This window comes from Eptatretus burgeri, chromosome 6 (assembly GCF_056783735.1).
Source record: "Eptatretus burgeri isolate ZD-2024b chromosome 6, Ebu_testis_v1, whole genome shotgun sequence".
In the NCBI taxonomy this organism is placed as follows: domain Eukaryota; kingdom Metazoa; phylum Chordata; class Myxini; order Myxiniformes; family Myxinidae; genus Eptatretus; species Eptatretus burgeri.
The window spans coordinates 65,642,177-65,667,176 of NC_140966.1; the positions used below are offsets into that span (position 1 = coordinate 65,642,177).

At 46.4% G+C, this 25,000-nt stretch overlaps 2 protein-coding genes across 20 annotated transcripts in view; one reads left to right on the forward strand and one right to left on the reverse strand.

Annotated features, from left to right (window-relative positions):
* Positions 1-25,000, forward strand: part of PATJ (PATJ crumbs cell polarity complex component) — a 222,761-nt gene that overhangs the window by 182,215 nt on the left and 15,546 nt on the right. For 13 of the 15 annotated variants that reach the window (XM_085885456.1, XM_085885451.1, XM_085885450.1 and 10 more), the window contains 3 exons: positions 1,176-1,299; positions 21,222-21,383; positions 21,479-22,516. In XM_085885456.1, the coding sequence (XP_085741582.1) occupies positions 1,176-1,299; positions 21,222-21,365 (268 nt within the window). In that variant the 3' untranslated portion in view covers positions 21,366-21,383; positions 21,479-22,516. Of the gene's footprint in view, positions 1-1,175; positions 1,300-21,221; positions 21,384-21,478; positions 22,517-25,000 lie in introns of those variants that run through there. The other 2 variants (XR_015059284.1, XM_085885442.1) reach the window with 1 other exon arrangement.
* Positions 3,364-25,000, reverse strand: part of TMEM38A (transmembrane protein 38A) — a 75,674-nt gene continuing 54,037 nt past the window's right edge. For 2 of the 5 annotated variants that reach the window (XM_085885465.1, XM_085885461.1), the window contains exon 6: positions 22,211-22,942. In XM_085885465.1, the coding sequence (XP_085741591.1) occupies positions 22,727-22,942 (216 nt within the window). In that variant the 3' untranslated portion in view covers positions 22,211-22,726. Of the gene's footprint in view, positions 3,582-3,875; positions 4,674-21,679; positions 21,945-22,210; positions 22,943-25,000 lie in introns of those variants that run through there. The other 3 variants (XR_015059285.1, XM_085885462.1, XM_085885463.1) reach the window with 3 other exon arrangements.

Genomic DNA, 25,000 nt, shown 5'->3' on the forward strand with positions numbered 1-25,000 from the left:
GAAAAGGTAAGTTACTTTGGGAAGATTGGCAACTTATACAACGGGACAACAAACAATTGGATGTTCCAAAGCAAAGGAATGAACTATAGTGGAAAGGATGAGCATGGTGACCTGTGAGTGAGAGTTTGGAAAGGGGAAGGTTAATGGGTGTCTAAGATGTAGTGTGAGGGAGCAAGGGGCTGTTGGTACATGAGCTTTGAAGGTAAATTGATGTCGAGTTTGGTCATTCTGCCTTATCATGAGCAATATCTGCAGTGAAGCTGTCGGTGGTGAAGAGGAAGCATATAACAGACAGAATTAACAATTGGAGAGCTCAACCTAAAGAACCTAGGGACGAATACACTCGTCTTGAGCCCTGCAAATGACCTGAGGTTGGTTTTTGTCATCGTGTCATGACATTGGGAAAGCAAACTGCTTACTAACATTTGTATCCCTACTAGTGCCTGTGTTCCAGGGCTTAGTGCACGTATTGGAAAGCTACAGAGAACAGGTTTTTGCCCTCTCAGGCAGAATCACTCTCGGATGCAGAGGAAGTTGAAGACGACCCATTTAGAAAGAGATTATATAACCTGCTTCTTGCTGTGATAAAATTACCAGACGGCACTGCTGAGGTACCTCAAGATTTGGAGTTTCACAATAACATGGTCAGAGGAATCAAGGGGGCCAGAAGAGGTTGGAGGGAAAGGTTAGTCATGACCATATCCAGGAGGAAGGACATTCCATTTTACAGCAATATGGGTTGGGAAGTTCACCAATTGGGTGAGAACCACAGGTTTCTCTTTCATTTAGATTTTTTGAGTCATATGTTCCAGACCAGGAAGGATTTGATGATAGTGGTTAAACAATACGTCTGACAAAATCAGCACGATTATGGTGCCAGCGCAAATGTCTCCTTTCGTTCAATATACAGTAATATATGTCACGATATATTTAAGGGCCACAATGCATTTCGTCATTGCTACATAGGAATATAAACAAGCCAGTGTGAATGATGTTTTAAATCTCAATGTGACACCCCAACAACTTCAAAGGACAGGTGAGATGGGTCAAAAGCAAAATGAAATAAAACTGACAAAACCGAAAACAATATTTTCTTATTGTGTTGAAATAAGTCGAATCCTTGCAGAATCCATCTCGCATGATTTTATACGATTTCCACTATTTTCCGATGACAGAGCTCTGCACTACAAGACTATAACGTTGGAGAGAGGACCAGAAGGTCTTGGCTTCAGCATTGTGGGCGGACACGGAAGCCCCCATGGTGATCTTCCCATTTACATAAAGACTGTTTTTAACAAGGTGGGTAAAGCCTTTGCTTACCAGGTGCCCTCAAACCATCTGCTGCAACAAAGTAACACCAAGTGTGCTGCAGAGGCTTGAAAGGTGCTCTAAGTTGATGCATTCATAAGAAGTATTCATTTACATGTGTAATTATATTTTAATGCAAACTTTTTATGCTTTCTCTGACACAATGCATAGATATCCTAAACCTCAAAATAAAAGGTTGATGTAATCTCTTGAGAAAGTGGTATGCAATTCATATGGTCTGGCTTCAGGCTATACCTTGAGTACTCCATCATTGGCATCCAGGTATCCCTGCTTACTCATTGGCTGATTTTCTGTGCAATTGTGCGAGATCTGATGGTGTCTGCTTTGTCGTGTCTCTCTAAGAGTTGGCTAAACTCAGTGACCTTTGAAGATTTGTTTTGCATAGATATTCTGGTTACTCAAAAATCCCTTTTACCATAATCATAAACTAGTATTGTTCATAACGAATCTTCAAACTAGCTTGAACAGTTTTGGATCCACCCAAGCATCACCCATAGCCCTTTGACTGCTAGCAATATTCACCACAATGGCACAAGGAGTGCTCGTGGTCTAAATGCAGTGTTATATGTCATAGCTAGTCATGGACAAGATGTACCTGAATGTACAGGGTGTTTACAAAGTTCCGTTACCCCCTAAGCAGAATGTGATAAATTACTACAATGAACATGCAAGAGGTATAAATGTAAACTATGAATCAGTCGTTTTGAATATCAGCCATACATAGTCTTTCCTGTGTGAGGTTATTCGTGAGGCCACTCCCTCATTACTGTACGCTCTTAAACTGAATCGTTACTTTGGGTTTGCCATTTTATTCTCAAAGGGTTCACAGTCTCATACCTATAAGATAAACGGCTTACATTAATTAATTAATTAATTAAGCTAAACATACCCATTGACTTTAAGATTAACATTTACATATATGTATGTGACCCTCCAGTACAAAACCAGTCGGAAGTCGCAAAAATTCAATATTGAGTTATTGGGTTTATTTGAAAGCCCATAAAATAAGCTTCACAACGGTGTATCGTACATGGTGGTCCGTCACAAACTGACCGAGATATCTTACGATGAAGTTTTACAACACAAGTTATTGGGAAAATCGAAATAACCGGATATTGGCTTCTGGAGTTTGAGAAACAAAGTCCTTAGCAACGTATACTAGCAATAGTTTCTCAAACTTCAGAAGCTAATATCCGGTTATTTCGATTTTCCCAATAACTTGTGTTGTAAAACTTCATCGTAAGATATCTCGGTCAGTTTGTGACGGACCACCATGTATGATACACCGTTGTGAAGCTTATTTTATGGGCTTTCAAATAAACCCAATAACTCAATATTGAATTTTTGCGACTTCCGACTGGTTTTGTACTGGAGGGTCACATACATATATGAAATGTACCAGGGTCGATGATTGGGGGTCTTTTTTTTGTAAACACTCTGCACATACTTTCTTTTTGAGGGGGAGGGGGGGAGCAGCTAGGGGGTTTGAATAATGTCGTAATTGCTTTGTGATAAAACAGTCATTTGACAGGATAGGTGAAGTTTGCTGGCAGTCGATTGTAAACATTGATGTGAGTTGATTAAAATTTGAAGCATGCATTCATGAGTAATATTGAGGCCTAACTCCCCAGAATTGTCAGTGTTATGACCTGAAATGCAGGTATATGTGCCGAGCTAAGTGAGCACTCTCGGAAATTACTTGCGAATTAATGTTTTGTTGTCAAGTGAGAAAAAAAAAAAGTAAATTGCCAAATAATTCCAAATAGTTCTCCATGACATTGTGCGTGACCAAAGACCATTTTGTTTTCAGAATTAATTGAAGTTATTGGTGACATCCAGTTGGAAGGGAGAAGCAAATTCTATGTCATTAAAATTGAGGGTCCCATGTCTTCTCACAAGTCTGGTCTAATGCAAGTGTTCCTCACCACCATAAAAGGATAAACTTCACCAAAACAAAACACTGCTTTGGTGTTCAAGTACCTGTTTCAATATAGGTGAAAATGTACCAAAGAGGACAAAAAAAGGACACAAAGCCAGAATGAAAACAAACTTTACTTCAGAGAAAAGTAATTCCACAACCATAATTAAAATGCCGAGTAATGAGCCTGGTGTGGCTCAGTGGTTAAGGTGGTGGCTTGGGATCCTTGGAGTCCTGAGTTTGAGCCCCGCTGAGTTAGCATCAGGGGGGTTGACTCAGCCTGTCATCCCTCTGAAGGTCGGAAAAATGAGCACCAGTATACTGGTAATTATCCCTGCAGGGTCGAAGGTGACGAAAGGGTTGGCGTCAGGAAGGGCATCCGGCCGTAAAAAAAACATTTCCACAAGAAAGGGTACCATGACTGGAGCCCGCAAAAAACTGACCCCTGCTCAGGGATAAAGGCTTTCAAATGGTGTAATGATGATAATGAATTAAATGCCTAATAGTTGTACGTGTTCAGTTACCTGGCGAACAAATGGTATAAAGAGAATCTGTGTAGATAATTTAATTGGCATGATAGATGAGACGTGAAAAGAATATCTCTATAAGAAGCATCAAGCACACTTACCTTGCCATGTCATGGTGGAGCACAGCTTCAGTCACGATGTCTTGCAGAGACTGCTGAGACTAGAGGCTCGCAGCAACCAATTGCACGAATTAATTGAAAGGGATACTTTGTGGATATTTTGTTCCGAAACGAGCGTTTGACGAGCAATAGAAAACTATGCATGTGTGTCCCTTTTTGAAGTCAACTAAGTTACAAGTTCCCAAATTCAAAGTACATACGGCAGCACCACAAAAATATTCCACTGAATAAAAATGATAACCGCTTGGAATGTGTCTGGTGGTCCTCAGATTCATGTGTAGCATTATCCATTATATCTGCTGCCAAATGAAGCTCTGAAAGCAGAGAAAGTTTGTTTTGAAGACATTTGAACTTGAGACCACAAAGGTGAAGCAATGTGTGCGTGCTAAGAACTAGTCCGATAATGACAGCGCAAACCTAACACAGGTGGATAGCTCTGATTTGACAAGTGTTTTGTTAAGTTCTAGGAACTTCAATGTTTGGTGTAATTTACTTGGGGCAACAGTTTGGCAATAAATTAACTGGAAACTCATAAATAAGAATCATAAATTGGGTGGAATCATTATGCACAACATTTTTGTAGAAAATATCTCGCTGGGCTCATGTAAGAGCAGAAAGGTAACACCACTCGAAGAAGAAAGGTGATGTGCAGAGACTGCATGACAAACAAGAAAATGAAATGGAGAGGGATAGAACATAGGAACTTGTGTGTAAGAGCGCTTGGATATGGGTAGAGATTGAAGATGTCGTGAGATGGTGATGCAAAGCCACCTTGAAACCCTGGAGGAAAGAGTGGGATTGCACAGTCTCAGGGATGCGGTTTCACAAGCAGGAGAAAACAAGAGAAGTTAACGGTAAGTCGAGAGGAACAAAGGAGAGCTGGCGGTTCAACAAGGGGGAGTTAACTGGAAGAATGCGGGCATCCTGGAGGAGCTGGGGAAGGTTGGAGGGCTGAGAGAACGGGAACAAGGCCGGAGAGGAGTTTAAATTTTTTTTAAAAGACCACCAAACTTTCGACAATGTGAGAGCAACAGGCCTTGTGCTTCTGCCTCATCACAGGAGATGACAATAATGTTGAGAGCTTTGGATTCCACAGAATCCAGAAGGGACCAATGTGATGTGAGGATACCATTCCATAGGCGAGGGCAGTACTCCATTGACACATAAAGCTTTATGGTGTGAGTCGTTCTGATTTTTCAAGGAACGACTTGCAAAAGCAGAGGATGTTTTTTTTGGAAGTTGGCTTTGCAATATGATCAGTGCAGGAAAGGTCATTGCTGATGTTCAAGAGACCGATCCTCTTACAGTGGCTGACCGAGGAATATATATATTAAGTGGGTTTGTTTGACGATCCCTCCAGAGCAACAGTGTGAGCTTGAGATTTGCCAGGATTGAAAGACCGTTGTTGCATTAATCAGACCGGCATCTGATAGATTCAACATCAGCAAGTAATGCAACTGCAGTCTATTTGTTGGTGGGATGGAATACTGTATGGCACTGTCAAATAATCTGCAAACGGTAAGAGGGTTTCCAGAACATCAGAGAGTTGTTATGCACATGAGAAACAAGACTGGATCCAAGATGTTGCCTTGGGGTGGGCACCCTATCCTCCACTGGAAAAGGAGAGGATTCCATTGTGAGCAACCTCACGAGTGGAGGAAGTCAGAAAGGTACGAAGGTAGCCTTGTATCTCACAGGCAACAAAAGTTGTCAAGCAGAGCAGATTGCCAGATTACCGAACGCCCAAGATGTGTCTCGGGAGGTGGTCCTGATTGCTTGTTTCAGATTTAGGGACTCCTCACATTGCTGACCGAAGTGGAAATACGTCCATGGGTTTAGTGACTGCAAGAGAATCCAACCTGGTGGTCAGAGATGAGGCTGTTCGAAAAGAGTAAAGACTACAATTGTAGTGACGGATTCCATTTCTTTGCTTCCTTATAATTGGGCTGTAGTTGAATAAGTAGATGAGGGGAGGCGGCTTGACTGCAACTTTCTCACCACAGGATTCAGTGTACCATGACAAAGGATGGACAGGATAGCTGCAGACATGATGGGATAAACCAGTACATGAGAAAAATTAAGCTTTTGTCAATGTATTCCCGGGTGGAACTAATATCAGGTATCCGATACTGTGGAGATAGCAGCCCAATCCTTTTGTGAGAGGACAGATTGCAGTCCTTGCCGGTTGGCTTGTGCAAAGAACCACAGCAATGAAGTCAGGATCACAATAGCCAGAGATTTGCGATTTGCCAAGAACATGGCGAGAGGAGCCGAGAAGGGCAGAGTAGGAAGAGGACAAGTTGGATAGAAAGGAGGACGCAACATTTTCAGATATCTTAGGTGGAAAGTTTACAAATCGGGTCAGAGTCACAGATGTTCTTCACAACAACCACACATGGCATTGTCAACAGCTGAGAACACAACAGCTGAGAACCCCGAGTCAACTGGCATGGCGGCAGTTGTAATTACTGCAGATGAGGAAAAGAGTATGGATAGACGGTTACGAGTTGATAGCAGAAATAAAGGTAAATACGAAGTCTCCATTATTGAGTTGGCAGTAGAACACTGACAAATAGAGGATTGAGCAGCTCGAGGTATTTGAAGGGGTTGCGGGTTACCGCAGAACATGAGGTGTGGGTGGTGGAGTTCTCGACATGAAAGGCCACACCACCACAGGGAAGTAGGTGATACTCGTCAAAGCAGATAAAATAGTCAGAGACACAGCGGAGTCACAGTCGTTCTGTTTGAAGAAATATTCTGTTAATCACACACTGTTCAGAGGAGCAGTGGCACAGCACAAACGCAGAATCGATACAATCAGACCAAGGAAGTACGGGGAGTTTCAAAAGTCTTGGTACGATTTCGGTGCTTTATTTTGAAAAAGGTATGCTCGATTCAAAATCAACAATCACCCATCATAAAGTAGAGGGTTGGGAGATTTTTTTTTTTGGCCCTTTGATTTAAATTGATGGAATGACGTGAATTCCGTGTTTGATGTGACCTCCACGGCATGCCACGCGAGCGTTCACTCTGACAGCGAAGTTCTGTGTCACCCTCTTGCATGTCAGAGGTGAGATGGATCTTCCACAAAATAGCTCTCGAGCTGCTGGATGTTACGAGGCTTGTCTTTGTAAACAATATCCTTCACAAAGGCCCACAGAAAGAAGTCCAGCAAGTTGAGGTCTGGGGAATGGGGAGGCCAGATGTGCTTTGTCTTGAAGAAGATTACCCTGTTGCCAAAATTCTGTCTTGTCATGTCTTTGAGAGTGTTTGATCTGCATTTTGTATGAGTAAAGGTTCATGTCCTGCCTCAGGATCCGAAAGACCATAGTGCACGAAAGACCAAGTTCTTGTGAATGCTGGTGAGAGGGTCTCCTTGGTTTTTGAGTGACAGATTGTCTCAACGCCTCAATATTCTCTTCTGAAAACCAAAACTTATTTTCTCCCTGATTTCTTAAGATTGTGTGCAGTGCCTTTTTGCTGGAACATGTCGACATTGTGAGCAATACATTTCTTGCTGGGTGGGTCTCTCACTTTGAAGTGCTTGGGATGAAGCCACTGAGTCTTGATCACTGATTTCCTCTCAAGGTACCATTGTACCATTTTACCTCGTCGGCGTGCTATGAATGACGTATTTACTCTGGACGAATGAAACTCGGTGGAGACTATTTCCCAACTTGCGAGAACACAACCTGAAAAATAAATAATAATTACAATTAATAATGTTCCATAGACACAATCCAAGTCGTACCAAGACTTTTAAAACCCAAAGGTTAGAAAGAAAAAAAAAACCCCAAAAATTAGTACTGCAGTAATCTATCTGTGTGTGTGTGTGTGTGTGTGTGTGTGTGTGTGTGTGTGTGTGTGTGTGTGTGTGTGTGTGTGTGTGTGTGTGTGTGTGTGTGTGTGTGTGTGTGTGTGTCAGTGTGTGTGTCAGTTCCATAACTTCAAAACCATAAAACTAAGCAGCCTGAAACTTTTCATGCATACCAAGAAAACCCCAAGGAAGTGCAGGAGTGAAAATTGGGTGTTTGGGTTAATTAAAACACTCCTTTTGAAAAAGATTAATGGCCATATTTTATTATATCCTTCAATCGGGCGATCCTCAGCCACCTCGCTCTCTGGGGTCTGAAGCTCCCATGTTTTTGGCCTGCTCAACCATGCCATGACTTGGAACAGGCCACAATGATTTCTTTATGATAAAGTTGTTTTTTTCACTTTCCTCACTCATATTATCCAATGCCTGTTCATCATTGTTAAGAATCTCTGCATATATCACTTTTGTAAGTACTATAGTTTTGAAGTTAAGAGCTTGGAGTGATTTCATGCATTATATGATACGATTCTTCACAATCTACTCTCACAGACTAAAGTATATCATCAAAATATTATTTCGGTTTTGAGGATCGGATATCATCCGGACTAAATAAGTGTCGAAATATGTTGTGAAATCTCATAGTTTTAAGACTCGTTATTTCTTTTAATTAAGCCAATACACCGGACTCTATTTATTTACTTTAAGCAAACAAAGCTATGTTCCCTCCTCCTCCATAGATACACAATAAAATATAAAATTGCCAAAGCATTAAACTTATGTTTTTCTCCTGTTTGGAGAATTATATTGAGTGAACAAAAAATTTAGGAACATGCCAAAATTAACCACCTTCATTGAGCTATATGTTTTAATGCATTCACTGTTGGACATCACACCCTGTCCCCCAGAGGGACTGCCTATCCATAGCGTCTGCCAGATCTGCGTCTATATTTTTGGAGGTTTCGTGAGATGCTCTTGAGGGAATCAAAGCAAATCTGGGAAAAAAATCCGGACGTTTTAAAAAAAGTAAGAACGTTTGCATGGACCCCGAAACAATGTACCACGTGACGCGTGCACAAACAAGCAGGCAAGATGGCAGATTATCTGCAATGTTTATTTCACGGGTGATTGAACTTTGCGATGTCGACAGGGTTGTTCTGCATTAAGCTGCAACTCTTTTGTGGATAAAGTCATTATTTGAACAAATTCATTTTATTTCATTAACTGCTGCATGCGCGATGAAGACCGGCTTTGATGTTAAAGGGATCCTCTATGATGCGCAGCAAAAGCCTGGCCAATGTTCTTTATCAACCATTTAATTGGAGTGCTTGCATGAGTGCTTAAGCCACTTGCCGAACACCTTACACAGTTTATAGCGGTACCGCACTAAGTCGTCCTGAGCGAATCGTTCGCTCACTGCGAGTTCCCCCCCCCCCCACCCCTCATCCACAAAGCTGCCTCCTTCCACTGTCCCTGAGTGAGATGTCCTTGCTCCCCTCATCATAAAATGCAGCACTCATCCCACACCACTCTCTCCCCCTCTTTCATGCACCCCTCACTCTTACAGTGAATAGCAACATTTGGTGAGGTGTTGCTCTCCCACCTCTCCTCTTTCTCATTCTCGCCCCCCCCACTTCCTAGCTCCCCTTCGTTCATCCTCTCTGCCTCCCCTCCCTCCTCTCCCCCCTTCATATGCCTCCCCTTTCTCTTTCCCTCCATCTTCCCCCCCCCTTTTATTGTCCCCATCAGCGAAGCGACGAGTTGTATTTGCTCGTATACAATATTCTGAGAATGTAGATGAAACAGAACATGTCTTGCAAAATGAAAATGGGTTTCAGGTGTCATGAATAGTTGGATGTTATGTTGAGGAATGAGATTAATTTTCACTGGTCCACGAGTGGCATGTCTGCTAAGCAGTCCATCAGGCAAAGCTGAACATAAATGTAAAATCACCCTCATCATCGCACTCCATCCGTTCCTTTCAGTCTTGTCTATGTATCTCCAGTTCTACGGAACACTGTCGGGCCACCAATGTTGACAAACACAATGGAGGCCCATGGGGGATCGATGGTGAAACAATGAAGTTGATAAGCTTTCATAGATTTTTCAATTTTAAGGGGCATTTGGAAAACGTGGATGGGGGATCTCGAATGGCTTGAGTGACCCCTCCCTCCCCCCCCAGAAAACTTTGTTGGGATAGTGTAGGTGGCATGAGGGTAAGGGGGTTTAAATGATGAAAAGATGAAGTGTTTTGCTTTTATAGATTTTGTGGTTTAAGGGGTGGATTTGGATTAGGGAGAAGGGTAATCTATTTAACAGCTTTAATTGATCATGAACAAACTTTTCAAGGATACTGCAACCCCATCAGAAGTCGAATCAAGAGATTGAGGGGGGGGGGGTGCGAATGGTAAAAGTCTTAAGAAGGGGATAGGGTTTGTCGTGTTTGTTGTCTTGGGGCGTGTCATGTGCACCACCCTTCCCCCCTCTTGGCACTTTCTGCTTCTTGTTAGCAATTGTTCCATAAAACAACCCCCTACCCTTCAAATTCAAAACTAGCCTAGAACTACTTTTGAGTGGTAGGGAGCCAATAATGATTATCAGAAATGCAGAATTAAAAACAATTATGATTTCCATGTCGATGCATTCCAGGTTTATTTTGTCCCCCTGTCCTTCCGACAAGGTCGGAGACAGGGGGACATCAAAATGAGTTCCGTCCGACCAACCAATCATCTGTCCATGTACTTTGTGAGCACAATATTTCAAAAACCATTTTACATTTAGCTTTCATATTGCAGATATCTGTTCCTCATGATGTTATCTCAACCTGAATAGATCACAGAAATGATTTGCTGAATTATGTTGCCATAGTAACCATCTCGGTAACTTACCTTGTGTGCGTGATATTTCAAAAACCATTGAACATTTAGCTTTCATGTTGCTCAGATCTATTCCTCACTCCAGGTCTGCCTTTTGGGTGGTATATCAGCTCCTTGTTGTAATAGGGATTTGAGGCTGATGTAAGAGCTCGAATTGTCTTCTATGACTACTTCTATCACTTCTGGTTCTGGGTTTGGAGTGTCGGCAGGTCTCCTTCAGGCCTCTCTGCTTACAATCTAAAAGTTAAGTTTCCGGTCGTTATCTGTCCCGTTTTAACTGTTTATTTTCTCACCTACATGTTACTGTGTGTTCCAAGCTCGGTTTTGTTTCAAAAATCATGCTATTTTGTGAGTTTTTGTCGAACTTGCCTTACCAGGTGCTTGAGGCCGACTCATCCCTCCGCTCGGTGTACAATCGTGTTTATTTGTATTTTCTCCCCATTACCTTGAATTTCTATCTTCCCCACTTTCCCAATGTCCCCTGTCCCTCCCAACGGAACACTATTTCTTGTCTTAAATCCCCCAAAAAAGAATACCTTTCTCCTTGCACACTCACGAGTCTCGATCTTTCTTCTTCTTCCTCCTGCCGGCACACCATCTTTATTCTAATGAGCTGATCCTCTCTCGCCGTTGCCTTTACGATTTCTTCCTACAGCCTTCCATTCCCGAATCTTACCTGTTCTTCAAAAATAAATCAAAAAATAATAATATTCCTTGTATCCTTTCGATCTCCACACCTCCTGTAACCACGTGTTTCTCTCTACTCTTCCTGGTACTTTTCCTTGACCCAGCAGCTTCACACTGCGTTTACCGTCCAAATTCACCACACTCTTCCACGATTTTACTTCAACCTTCCCTTTTCTGAATGTTACGCAATCCTTATTTAAAATAAATAATTTCACTTTTGACAATACACCCTCCCATAGCCAATTGCTTCTCCCATAACCACGTGATCTTTTACACCCCCTGCGTTTACCGATCCTATTTCACCATTCACCTCACAATTTTTTCTACAACACTTCCATGACCTAATGAAAACTCTCTCAAACAATAATAATACTAATAAAAACGATCTCTTATAATGCTTCATCTTCCTCTTTCACACGTGTAGTACTGTTCACTGTATCATAATGCACTACTCTTCTACTATTTAAACAGACTGCTCTCAATTCGACCTTTCCTTCATACCTTGCCGAAAAAAATCCAACTGTTACAGCATTTCTTCTCTCCATTCTCTGAATTCTCCTTTATTGCATCCATCAAGAAATGTGTTTAATCGCATTTCTAACCTAAAACTTAAAAAAACCCCAGTTTGCTATGAATGTTCACTTTCCATCAACCATTCTTTTTTTCCATTTTCAGTGCCAACTCACCCCTCACCCCTCCCACTCAAAACAACCATCACACTCTTCTCCCTCCAAGCCTCCCTCTCACCTTTCTCAAAAACTTCCCCCTCACCTTTCTCCCTCAACTCTCCCCACTCACCCGTCTCAAAGTTCCTCCCCCCCTCTCATCCACAAACATGCCTCCTTCCACTGCCCTCTCACCTCCATCTCTTCACTCCACCTCCTCAAATCCTCAACCAACTTCTGCCCCTCTCTTGTCAACCCTCTCCCCCAGCATCAAAGAGCCTTTTCTCCTCCTCATCCAGCCCCTCCCCGAGCTATTCTGCAATCCCCCCACTCCTCCAACAACCCTCCTTACCTCCCCCTCGTCCTACCCTCCCACCCCCTGCACCCAAAGCCTCCTCCCCTCCCTCTTCATTAACAGTGTGGACCTCAAATATCCAGGGCCTTCGCTCAAACTTTTCCTCCCCCAAGACGTGTCTGACTCCCAAGTATCTCTCCCCGGTTACTCTCTTCTCCGGTATGACAGACCTGAGCCTCGTCCTGGTGGAGGAGTTGCTCTCTTCATCAAAGGCTCTATTCCTCACTCTCCTTGTACTGCCCTCACTCCCCACACCCCCAGGAATACCTCTGGTTACGGCTTCCCCTCCACTCCCACCTCATGTTTATATGTGTGCTGTACTGTCCACCAAACAGTGATGACTCCATCTCCACCTCACTATCCGAAAACATGGACCAACTACTATCTTCTCATCCAAACTCTCTCTTCCTCATATGTGGCGACTTAAATTGTCATCATGCCAGTTGGCTAGGTGCGGGTACCTCTCTCACCTGCCATGGTACTTCAGCAAAAGCTTTCTGCGACTCATTGGGATTGACTCAATCGGTCAACTTCCCGACCCGGATCTCAACCAATGGTACTCCATCTCTTCTGGATCTGATTTTGACAAATTTCCCTGGCAATATCTGCTGCTCTTCCTTCGCTCCAATCGGTTCTTCTGACCACATCCTTGTCAAAGTGGACATCTCTCTGGCTATTATCAGAGAACCACCTCACCGCCATCGAGTCTGGCGTTTCACGCAAGATGACTGGCAGGGTCTCCAAGCAGCTATCAAACTTATGGACTGGTCTCCTTTCGCAACTTTCTCCAACATCAACTCATCCTGGGAATTCTTTCAAAGAAACTTGCTCTCCCTCGTGCACAGATTTATCCACTCTCGTCTTCAGTTGTCCTACCCTTCCTCCCACCCTTGGTTCACTGAAGCTTGTGGCGAGGCAGTTCTCCTGAAACAACTTGCCTTTGCCTCATGGAAAGCAAACCCAACTGAGGGTAATCTCAGTTCCTTCCATAAAGCTCAGAACAAGTGTGTATCTACCCTCAGGAGAGCCAGAAAACATCAACTTTCTCAGCTCAGGTCTGAACTTTCAAACCTCTCTCCCTCCTCAAAATGCTGGTGGTGTTGAACCAAATCTGTTTCTGGTGCTTGTTCCCCCTCCATCCCCTTCCTTACCTCAAATGGCCGCACTGCTAACACTGCACGTGAAAAGGCTGAATGCCTAAACTCGGTGTTTGCAGCTAAATCTTGTGTCCAAAACCCATCACTTTCTCTACCTACCTTACCCAGTCGCACCCAACTGTCCCTGGAGTCTGTGTCCTTTTCTCCTGATAAGGTGGAGAGCTTGCTGTCAAACCTCGACTCAGATTCTGCAACCGGTCCAGACGGCATCAGCCCACGTGTCCTAAAAACCTGCTCTTCTGCTCTTGCTCACCCTCTCATTTGCTCAAGGTCATCTGCCATCTGCTTGGAAATCAGCAATCATGACTGCTCTGCATAAAAAGGTACAAAAACAGCTCCCTGTAGCTACAGACCAATCAGCCTTCTCTCAATCATCAGCAAGGTTATGAAATCCATCATCGCTTCAGACATGAAATCCTTCCTCTTCTCCAATGGCTTGATTTCCAATCATCAATTTGGTTTCAGACCAGGTCACTCTACCCTGGATATGCTGCTTCTGCTCTCCCAACAATGGATGGAGGTCCTCAATGCTGGACATGAAATCAGAGACATATCGAGTGCATTTGACACGGTTTGGCACCCTGCCCTGCTCACCAAACTCTCTTCCTATGGTATCCAAGGCCATCTCCACTCATGGCTCGCAGACTTCCTCTCCTGTCGCAGAAAACGTGTGGCCGTAAATGGAGTTCCTTCATCCCCTCTTCCTGTCCAGGCTGGGCTTCCTGAAGGTAGCGTTCTGGGCCATGTTCTATTTCTGGTTTTCATCAATGATCTCTCTGACTCTCGGGAAAATCCTCTTTATCTCTCTGCTGATTACTCCACCCTCTGCCGTACCATCTGTCATCCCTCAGACCGGCATGCAGCAGCTTCTTCGCTCACTGCAGATCTGGGTAAAATCACAAACTGGTCCAACATGTGGAACATGTCTTTCAATCCGGAAAAATCTCATACTCTCTATGTCTCTCCGAAAGGACCGTTTGGAACCCCCCCCCACCCCATCCCCTTTCTCAATAATCCTCTGGAGGAAGTCCTTTCTTTAAAGCTTCTGGGTCTCACTATCTGCCAGGACCTTTCCTGGGAAAGCCACATTTCAAACATCGCCTCCAAAGCAAGTCGCTGACTGCGAATCCTCCATCGTGCAAAGTCCTTCCTCGGCCCACCTGAGCTCCTGACCACTTTCAAAGCTTTCGTCCACAACCTGATGGAGTACTGCTCTCCCCTCTGGGCTGGTGCTCCTGCCTCCCATCTTTCTCGGCTTCACGCTGTAGAAACCAAGGCATTTCGGATCATTGGCATCTCCCGCGATGAGGCTGAGTCTTTGGGCCTCTCACTTTCTCACCGCAGGCTGGTCGGTGGTCTTTCTTTCTTCTACCGTCTCCTCTCCAGCCTCGCCCCCCCCACCCCCGCTCTCTCTGCGATTTGTCCCCACATTTCCTCAGGGCGCTCAAGTTCCGCCAAAAACCCCCTTCTGGTAAAACTACCAAAATCACGAATCACTTCTCACCTTCACTCTTTCATTCCTCTTTTTTCCTGCCTTTGGAATAAACTCCCACACTCTATTTGATCCCATTCTTCCCTCCAGGCCTTCAAAACAGCTGTTCTCCACCACCTATGTCATCTTCCTCAATCTTTTCTATCCCCAATAAACTCCCATAGAGTGTACGAGGTGCAGTGGGACACGAGAAGCAAGCTTGTCAGGATCAACTCCGCTTTATTGCGCGACCAGAAGTACACTCCTGCCACCCCTAGCGGGCGAGGCATGACATACGAAAACCCAATCACGTGACACAGCACACTCCTCTCCTCGTAAAATGACCAGTCACATGATGAAAGGACAATCACAACATGACCACCTGAAACCCATCAACACTCATAATCCTCCAAGTACCACGGCCGCACCCTGACCCGCCTCGGACGGGCAGCGCCGCCAGACAGTCCAGGCTCAGACTCCTCCCGGCTCGGTCGAAATGACACCCTCGCCGGACTCGCACCCTCCGCAACACTAACCGCCCCTGCCCGACGTATCCGGGTAGGACGGCATCAGGCGAAGACCCCCTGGGCGTCAGCCCAACCAGCCCTGGCGATACAACGTCAGGTGCCGGTGACATTACCGGTGGGGGTCCCACATCGTTCGGCCCGGGGAGGTGTGGGGGGGGGTGACGCTGAACAGCGATCATGCATTTGGTCCACGTGCCGCTTCCACACATCCCCACCATCAGTCCGCACCATGCAATTCGCCGGCCCCAGCACCACAGAGACCACTGCCGGCACCCATTTGGAACCGTGGAAATAATCGCACACCATTACCCGCTGTCCCACATCGAAGCCGCGCAGCCGCGTCGGACGCGACAGCGCCCCACTCCCCGACTCTCCAGGTCGCAGCAAATCCAGTCTGGACTGCAATGCCCGTCCATAGACGAACGGCAGGCGAATCACCCATGACAGGATGAACTGCGTTCCTGTAATGGAGCAAAAACACATCGACCACCGTCTGCACAGGTGCAACACCCCCCCCCCCCTTGCGCAAAGCCCGTTTCAACATCTTAACAAACGACTGAGCTTGGCCATTCATCTCAGGATGATACGGTGCGGACCTTAGATGTCGAATACCATTCTGGCGCATAAACTCATCAAATACACCCGCGATGAACTGCGGACCATTATCAGAGACCAGAATCTCCGGTAACCCTTTATTAGCAAAGATCGTCCGCAGTTTCTCCACTGTAATGTTTGCTGATGTATGCTGCATTACTACAACCTCCGGCCATTTAGAGAATGCATCGATCACAATCAAAAACATTTTGCCATTAACCGGTCCCGCAAAATCTACATGGGCCCTGCCAGGCTCTGTCTGGCGCAGGCCATAGACCTGAAGCTCGACGCGGGTTATCAATATCTGTCTGGCACGTGGCGCAACGCTTAACCAACTGCTCGATGTATTTGTCCAATCCCAGCCACCACAACAGGCTACGAGCAAGACTCTTGGTCTTCTCGATGCCAAGGTGACTGACATGCAGTTCTTCCAAACACCGCTGCCTGAACCTCGGTGGAATCACCGTCCTCATTCCCCACATTACGCACCGTTGGACCAACGACAGCTCCGATGCGCGTGACGTGAAAGGTTGAAATGCCGGTGTCGAAGGCAGATTGCTCCAATTCCCAGTAGAAATCGCCTGGACGACACGGGCAAGCACCGGATCACGAGCCGATTCCACCGCGACCTGTCTGGCCGTAACCGGCCCGCTTTGGACCTGGCCCAGCGCGAACACATTGACCCGGTCGGCCGACTCAGACGCAGCTGGACCCTCCGCACACGGCAAGCGTGAGAGCCCGTCGCAGTTAGCATGCTTCTCAGTGCTTCGGAAATGAATATCATAATCGTAAGCACCCAGAAACAGACACCACCGTTGTATTCGCGTGGCCGCTACCACCGGCACCCCGCGTTCGGGTCTCAGGATGAATTGAAGCGGTTTGTGATCCGTCTGCAAAGTGAAATGCCGCCCCAGCAGGTATTGATGAAACCTCTGCACACCCCAGACGAGGCTGAGAGCCTCACGCTCAATCTGGGCATATCCGCGCTCAGCTGTGGACAGGGTCCGGGATGCAAAACAAACAGGCCGCTCGGAACCATCGTCCATCCTGTGGGAGAGCACTGCCCCGATGCCATATGCAGAGCTGTCTCATGCCAATAGGAGCAGACGCACAGGCTCGTAGTGCACGAGGACCGTATCCTCTGTGAGCAGCCGCTTGACACGGTCGAATGACGCCTGGTGTGCATGCCCCCAAGCCCAGCGCTCGTCCTTCCTGAGCAACCGTGTTAACGGCGCAAGTTGTGAGCTGAGCCCGCGCACGAACCTTTGGTAATACTGGGCCATACCAATGAACGAGCGCAGCTGCGTCTTGTCGCGAGGCGGTGGCATGTGTTGAATCGCCTCCACCTTCCGAGGACCTTTCAACAGCCCCTCCGGCGTGATGATGTGTCCGAGGTATTCCAAGCGCTGCTTGAAGAACGCGCACTTGTCCCTGTTCAAGCGCGCACGCTTCTAGCTTTGTCAGCACTTGGGCAATGTTCGCAAGATGCTCGTCCGCCGTTTTCCCCGCAATGAGCACATCGTCCAGGTAGGTCTGAGCGGGCAGGCCAATGCAAACCTGATCCATGGCTTTCTGCCACAAAGCTGGGGCCGAAGCAATCCCAAAACAGAGCCGGGTATATCGATAAAGTCCTTGACACGTGTTGATTGTCAAAGCTCGCTACTCCCGGGAACCATCGGCAGGTGAAAATATGCATCACGCAGGTATAGCTTCGTGAAGTATTGGCTCCCCGCCAATCGCGCATATATTTCATCGATTGATGGCAGTGGATATTGCTCCACGCTGAGCCCCGGGTTAACCGTGGATTTGAAGTCCCCGCACAATCGGACGTCTCCATTCCGTTTCAGCACCGTGACAACCAGGGTGGCCCAATCTGAGCACGACACCCGTTCGATCACTCCACAGGCCTCCAGCCTATCCAGTTCACCCTTGACCTTGTCCCGCAGGGCATACGGCACTGGACGCGGTTTACAAAATCGAGGAACCACCCCCTCCTTCAAGAAGAGTTTTGCCTCCATGCCCTTGAGTTTCCCAAGGTCGTCGCTAAACAACCCTTGATGTCTTTGAAGAATCTCCTCCAACTGATCCTCCCACCGGCTCGGCACGGGTTGCACAAGGTGAACTGCGGCCCAGTCTAGTCTGATGCGGGCCAGCCAATCTCGGCCGAGGAGAGACGGTCCCCTCCCCCGCACGACGTACACCCGAAGCGTGGCGACCTGGCCTTGGTACCCCACAGACACGTCTGCCATCCCGACTGGCGTTATCTTCTCGCGGGTGTACGTGAACAGCGTGAGGTTTGACCTGATAAGCTTCAAGCCGTTGAGTCTACGCGCGGTCTGTTCGCCGATGAGCGACACAGCTGCTCCTGTATCGACCTGGAACGTGATCGGCGTTTTGTTCACTTCAACTTCCACCGTCATCGGGCGCGCCGCCACCGGGCCAATTGAAAACAGGCCCATCAACGGCCGCTGGTTCCGCCCCGAGTCGCCTCGCACATCGCCGTCCACGACCTTAATGGTGGCCGGCGCCCCACGGCACACACGCGCCAAATGACCCACCTTGTGACAATTCAAACACACGGTGCCTTTACACGGGCACGCACGGCGCAGGTGTCGACCTCCACATCCCAAACACGTCCGCGGGGTCACCCCACACGGCGACGTCCGACCCGCATCGAAGGTCATGCGCGCGTCCCGGGGTGCTCGCGACCCCGCGTGGCCGGTGATGGCTCGAACATCCCTGCGAGTCTGCTCGACCGCTGTAGCCATGCTGATCGCCGAGTCGAATGTAATGGCTTCACCCTTCAGCCGTAAAACCGCTGAAACCATCTTCGCATCTTGTAAACCAGCAATAAAACGATCTCTGAGGCGAGCTGGACGCTCCCCCGCTGTGAACTTGCAGGCCACGGAAGAATGCTTAATCCGCGCCACAAAATCAGCGACGCGTTCCTCTGCCCCTTTCGAGAGGCGATCAAACTGGTATCGAGCGAGCTGTAATGACTTCTCCGGCGCCACGTGTGCTTTCATCTTCTGCACAATGTCCCGAAACGACAGCCCGTCATCCCGGGGCCTGTTTGGTGCCACCAAATCACTCAGTAGTCGATAATGCTCCGCCGAAAGCGAAGCGAGCAAGATCGAATTCTGTTTGCTCTCGTCGACCACAACATTCGCGTGGAAATAGCATTCCAATTGTTCTGAAAACAATTCGAAGTCGTCTCCGACGAAAACGGGCACAAGTCCGTATTCAACCATCCTCGTCGCCAACAAGAGTGTACGAGGTGCAGTGGGACACGAGAAGCAAGCTTGCCAGCATCAACTCCGCTTTATTGCGTGACCAGAAGTACACTCCTGCCACCCCTAGCGGCAAGGCATGATATACGAAAACCCAATCACGTGACACAGCACACCTTCACTCTTTCATTCCTCTTTTTTCCTGCCTTTGGAATAAACTCCCACACTCTATTTGATCCCATTCTTCCCTCCAGGCCTTCAAAACAGCTGTTCTCCACCACCTATCCCCCATCCAAATCCTCAATCTTTTCTATCCCCATTAATCCACCCAAGCCCACCTCCTTCAATTCCCTGCTTTCCTTCCAGAAAGTCCCTGTAATGTCCATCTTGTAATGTCCCCATGTTCCCCGCCACATCCCCCTCCCTTCCACAGATCTCCTAATGTCTGTTCCTCACCGTTTTGTCCTTCCCACTCCAACCCCTCTTGTCTCATGCCCCCCCCCCCTTGCTGTGCGTTGTGTGTTCACTCTCATACGAGCCTCGACAAGGTATACAAAAAGAAAAAAAAAAAAACCAGAACAGAATTAGAAGACAGTGGAAATGGGAGAAACACAAGAACAGCAGGGTCAAGGGGTTGTTGGAGCAAGAATGGGTGTGGGAAAAGTGAGAGCACGGGAAGTAGGAGAACTTGGCGGTGAAGAAGCTTTATGCAAGCTCAAACACAGCAAGGGCCTGAAAGAAGAAGTGAGGTGTGTGGAGAGACAGAGACAGAGAGAAACAGACAGACACAACACACATTTTCCTTCCTTCACAACAGTGGAAAGGAGAGAATGGAATGGTGGTATTATGGGAGGGTTAATGGGGTAGAAAATTTCATGAGTAAGGACAAGTGAGTTCTCTTGTCATGAACTTCAATGCAAGAGGAAACCATTGGTCCCATCAAGCCTGTGCGATGATTGCTGACCCAAGATTGTTTGATGTGCTCTACACTTTTTTGAACCCTGAGTGTCCAGCAAGAAAGCGGCACGTACCATGTTTGGTCTATCATTTGACTCGGTGGGGGTTTGAACTGCCGATCTCCCATGCTCAGAGCAGATGATCTCACCATTTGGTCTCTTGGGGTGGAGGAGAGGTGACCAAAGGAGGAGGTGAACAGCCATAAATAATTAGATCTAACAAAATGATGAAGTTGGTTCCACAGGTGAGAGAAAAGAGGAAAAAAAAAAAGTGGTGGTGAGCAGTGAACCCTGGCCAATACCTGTGATGTCACCTCGATTTAATCCAATTGGATACAAAGGTAGTTTAAAAACTTCTAAACAGCCCACCATTTGTGTAACTGGTACTTTCAATAGCATTCTCTGCGTCAAATGCTTATGAGTTCTTATCACCGGGTGAGTTGACATCTGGTTGAGACAACTTTTAAAACCTTTGCATTCTTTATGGAAAGAAACAGGAAGTTGCTGCACTCCAAAATCAATTCCATTTTGACTTGGCCTCAGAAATTTACCTTCTGTGCCATCATTGAAACCTGGGTGGTTGAAATTTGACCCACATTGTCGTTTATAGTCAAGTTGATGTTCACCTGGACGGGCAACGGCTATAACCAGTCGATCATCTGAATTTCAAGTCAGTCTTTCATTCATTTTCCTCTTCACAACTATTCTCTCTGCTATCCTCTCTGTTGACTCTGTGCCCAACCGCCATCTTCATTTTCACGCATGCACATTGAAGTAGGAAACGTCGGATTATGGTTATTGCTAACAAACCTTATTTTGAGGGTTTAAAAAAAAAAAAATTTTAGAGTCCACCTGAATTACTCTGCTTTCATCATCATTTGCCCTTCCTTCTTAATACTAGTGTAATATATGGTTGCACTTATTTTGTATGAAGATTTTCAGTAAAGCTTAAAATGTTCTAATATTATTCGTTCACTTTTTCGTTTTTGGGAATAGGGAGCAGCGGGACAAGATGGTCAACTGCAACGTGGGGACCAAATCATCTCGGTCAACGGGCAAAGCCTGGAGGGCATGATGCATGAAGAGGCCGTCGCCATCTTAAAATCCCAAGGACCAGTTACTTTGGTCATCCTTTCGTGAACATCCTAACTACCACAGGTCTGACTTCCGAATGCAATTTTGTTGAAAACTCAAGCTGGATCGGCTGTGCTGAAACAAGCTTTTTTAAAAATTATTTTATTATTTTTTAACAGATGGTGTTGAAGACTTCATTTACCGAAGATAATGTTTACAAAAAAAACTTATTGAAACTGTGCTGTTGGAACAAATTATATACTTTTTAACGAACCAAACGACTTCTTTTTTGTTTTTTAATGAACCAGGCAAGCCAATATCAGTACAAGGCGTTATTTCAACCACTCCCGCAGACCATTGATTATATATATATATATATATATATATATATATATATATATATATATATATATATATATATATATATATATATATTTTCCATCCTGACAGAGCTCGTTCAATGTTTGGGAAAACTTGCAATGGTCAGACGTTCAACAAAATTACTCTTGTTTTTTTGCCAGTAATGACCTTCAGGTGTAAATGTTTCAATAACACCCAACATTTGTTGGTGATCATTGATGACAGGTTTTCACCGCCAGCGGAGTGCAGTAAGCAGCATTTGTTCCAATGCAATTCGGACTCGCGCTGCAATCAAAAGGCCAGCATAAAATAACCAGGGTTGTCAAAATAATGTCTGGCAGAAATGCTTATTTTGTGGCTGTGGCCAGGAGGGAAGGGAGAGGGAGAGGGAGGGCTGTGCAGAGATATCGACTCATGGGGGAGCAAAAGAAGAAGAATTGCTTTGAAGTTCATTTCACCCTCGTCGCTGCAAATCGAGCCAAAGGCAAATATTCAGATTTTTCTTTTAAATTAAATAAGAGTAATGGGAGAATGAAACCACAAACAGGTGATTCCTTTGTTAAACTTTAAAAGGCTTTCAGGCTCTTATCATGACGTGTAAAGCACACAACTCATTCAGCATCTCCAACCAAAGGGATTTACATTTAAGAGACAAGCATGCATTCTATTTTGAACCTCACATCATGAAAAGCTTGTAACCACAAAGTGTTCCTCAAAGCAACCATTAAGCCACTAAAGTCATCACCAACATGCTCACCACAAGCCCAAAGCGAAACAAGTCCGCGTGATGTAATCGCCGCTTAACGAGTGCTGCGATTTGCACCCACAAGAGGGTGCAGTGCACAGCAAAAAAATAATAATAATAATAAGAAATACATCGAGTGTATAACATCTGCAAACTTGGCACATTATTGAAGCTGTAACAGTTAGTTTAAAATCATGATGCAACGAGATGTATAACCTTAACCCTAGCCCATCACTAAAATATCCAGTTTAAATCCTTTGGTATAAAATGGCACAAACCTGAGACGACAATTTTAAAATGCGTTCAGCAATGCCCGACACCTTCACTCGGCCTTCTTTGTTTTCCGCTTTCGAAGAGACGCTTCGTTGTCGTCGCGCGTTTGCTTCCCTGGCTCAGGTGCCCGCGCTCCGGAGCCGTGACCTGTCTTGTGTTCATCGTGGCTGCTCGACTCCGGCAGAGATCCAAAGAGCACCCGGCACAAAGCAGACTCCACGGGTGCCAAAGGTGAACCGTGTGAATGCATTATTGTCAATGTCACCTTTGTGGATCGGGGGGGGGGGCGGGGGGGGAAGGAGGAGAGGGGTGAGGGGGTTCAATATTGGGAGATTTTGCAAAGCCAGACATTCAGGCAGTACTAATTACCTATTAATAAGTTGAATTCCCTTACGTAGGCTTGACAGGTCTTTTAAAAACCTGTTTCACTCGAAAAAAAAAAATTAAAAAAAAAGATGCACCTTTCCAAGGAGTAGCCTGAACTTCAAATTTGACATTAATACATGAGTCATTCCATCTGAAATCACCAAATTTAAGAAAATGTTGCCAGTTGACCCCCTCAGATTTACTTTAAACTTTCAGAAAATAGTTCCCAGGTATCAAAATGAAGCTGCGTAAAATTTTAGGTCCATAGATGCGGTCAACTCCAAGATATTCAGGTCAGGTATGGGAGCAGTGCCAGAACAGTGCGTCGCTGCGTCCACTTTCCGCCGGTACTCCAGGGGCATCCGTCTGGCCTTCCCCCAGGCAGATGCCAGGCCCATCCCCATCTCCTTGAGATGCTGGTCAACCTGCTGCAACCATGAGGCACGTGGTCGGCCCATTGGCCTCCTCCACTCACGAGACTCACGAGCTGAGAGAATCTGGTGAGCAGGATCAGCGTCAGGAAAATGGGCCAGATGTCCATAAAGCCGCAACTGATGCTCACAGACCATGCAGGTAACAAATCTCATCCGCGTCTCTCTCAGCAACCGCTCGTTGGACACAATCTGACCAGCGATAGCCAAGGATTCTCCGAAGAGACCTGGTACCAAAGGAATGAAGTCTCTGTCTCAGATCCTTGGTCAGAGTCCAAGTCTTGCATCCATAGAGCAAAACTGGAAGCACCAAGGACCTGAAGACTCGGACTTTCGTCCTCCCGCACAGGTACCGGCAGCGCCACACCCCATGATCCAGTGAATCCATGACTCCCCGGGCCTGACCCAGACGTCTATTGACCTCTGACTCACAGCCAGCAGAGACATGAATATCACTGCCAAGGTAAGTGAATCTCTCCACGACCTCAACATCCTCACCACAAACAGACAGACAGGACAGCAGCATCCAAGATGTCATTGAAAGCCTGGATCGTAATTTTGACCCAAGAAACCCGTAATCCCAGCGGCTTCGACTCCTCATTCAGCACCTCGAGGGCCCCCAAAAGGATATCTTAAGTGTCCGCAAAGATGACTGCATCATCTGCAAAATCAAGGTCCGAGATCTTGACATTCCCAAACGATGCACCGCAGCTTGATCTTTCCGACATCCTCCCTAAAATCTGGTCCATACAAGTGCTGAAAAGTGTGGAGGCCAGTACACACCCCTGACGAACTTCAGTAACAACTGGAAATAAGTCAGAGATGGTACCACCACACTTCACAGCACTCTCAGTACCAGAGTCGAGTTCAGACATCAGATCAATCAGTTTTGGTGGCACCCCACGAAGACCAAGAATCCTCCAGAGGGCATCCCGATTCACTGAATCGAACGCTTTCCAGAGATCATCATAGGCTGCAAACAGCCCCTGCCGAAACTCTCGTCTACGTTCGGAGAAGACACGAAGAGCAAGGATACGGTCAATCGTTGACCTCTTTGGTGGCAAGCCAGACGCTGGTGCTCAAGCAGATGGTGGGGAACCCGATCATGAATTATCCGAGCAAAGACCTTGCCCGGCATCAAGAGCAGTGTCACCCCTCGGTAGTTGTTGCAGTCTTGGCGATCACCCTTCCCTTTCCAGAGAGGGACAACAAGGCCCCTCTTCCAGTCAGTTGGGATGATGCCTGTGTTCCAGGCAGAGCACAAAACTGCATGCAACGACACGAGTGCAGCATTTCCACCAGCCTTGAGAAGTTCAGCATGGATGCCACAGATCCCTGGAGCTTTACCCCTTTTCAACCGGTTCACCGCAGCCCGTTTCCACAAGCGAAGGTGGACAACAGTTGATTGGAGGGTTAGCAACAGGGATTGTAACACCCTTGATGTCCAACTCGACAGCTGGTGGATCAGCCTGGTACAACCGCTCAAAGTAACTGGCCCAGCGGGCCTTCACTTCAGACTCCTCTGT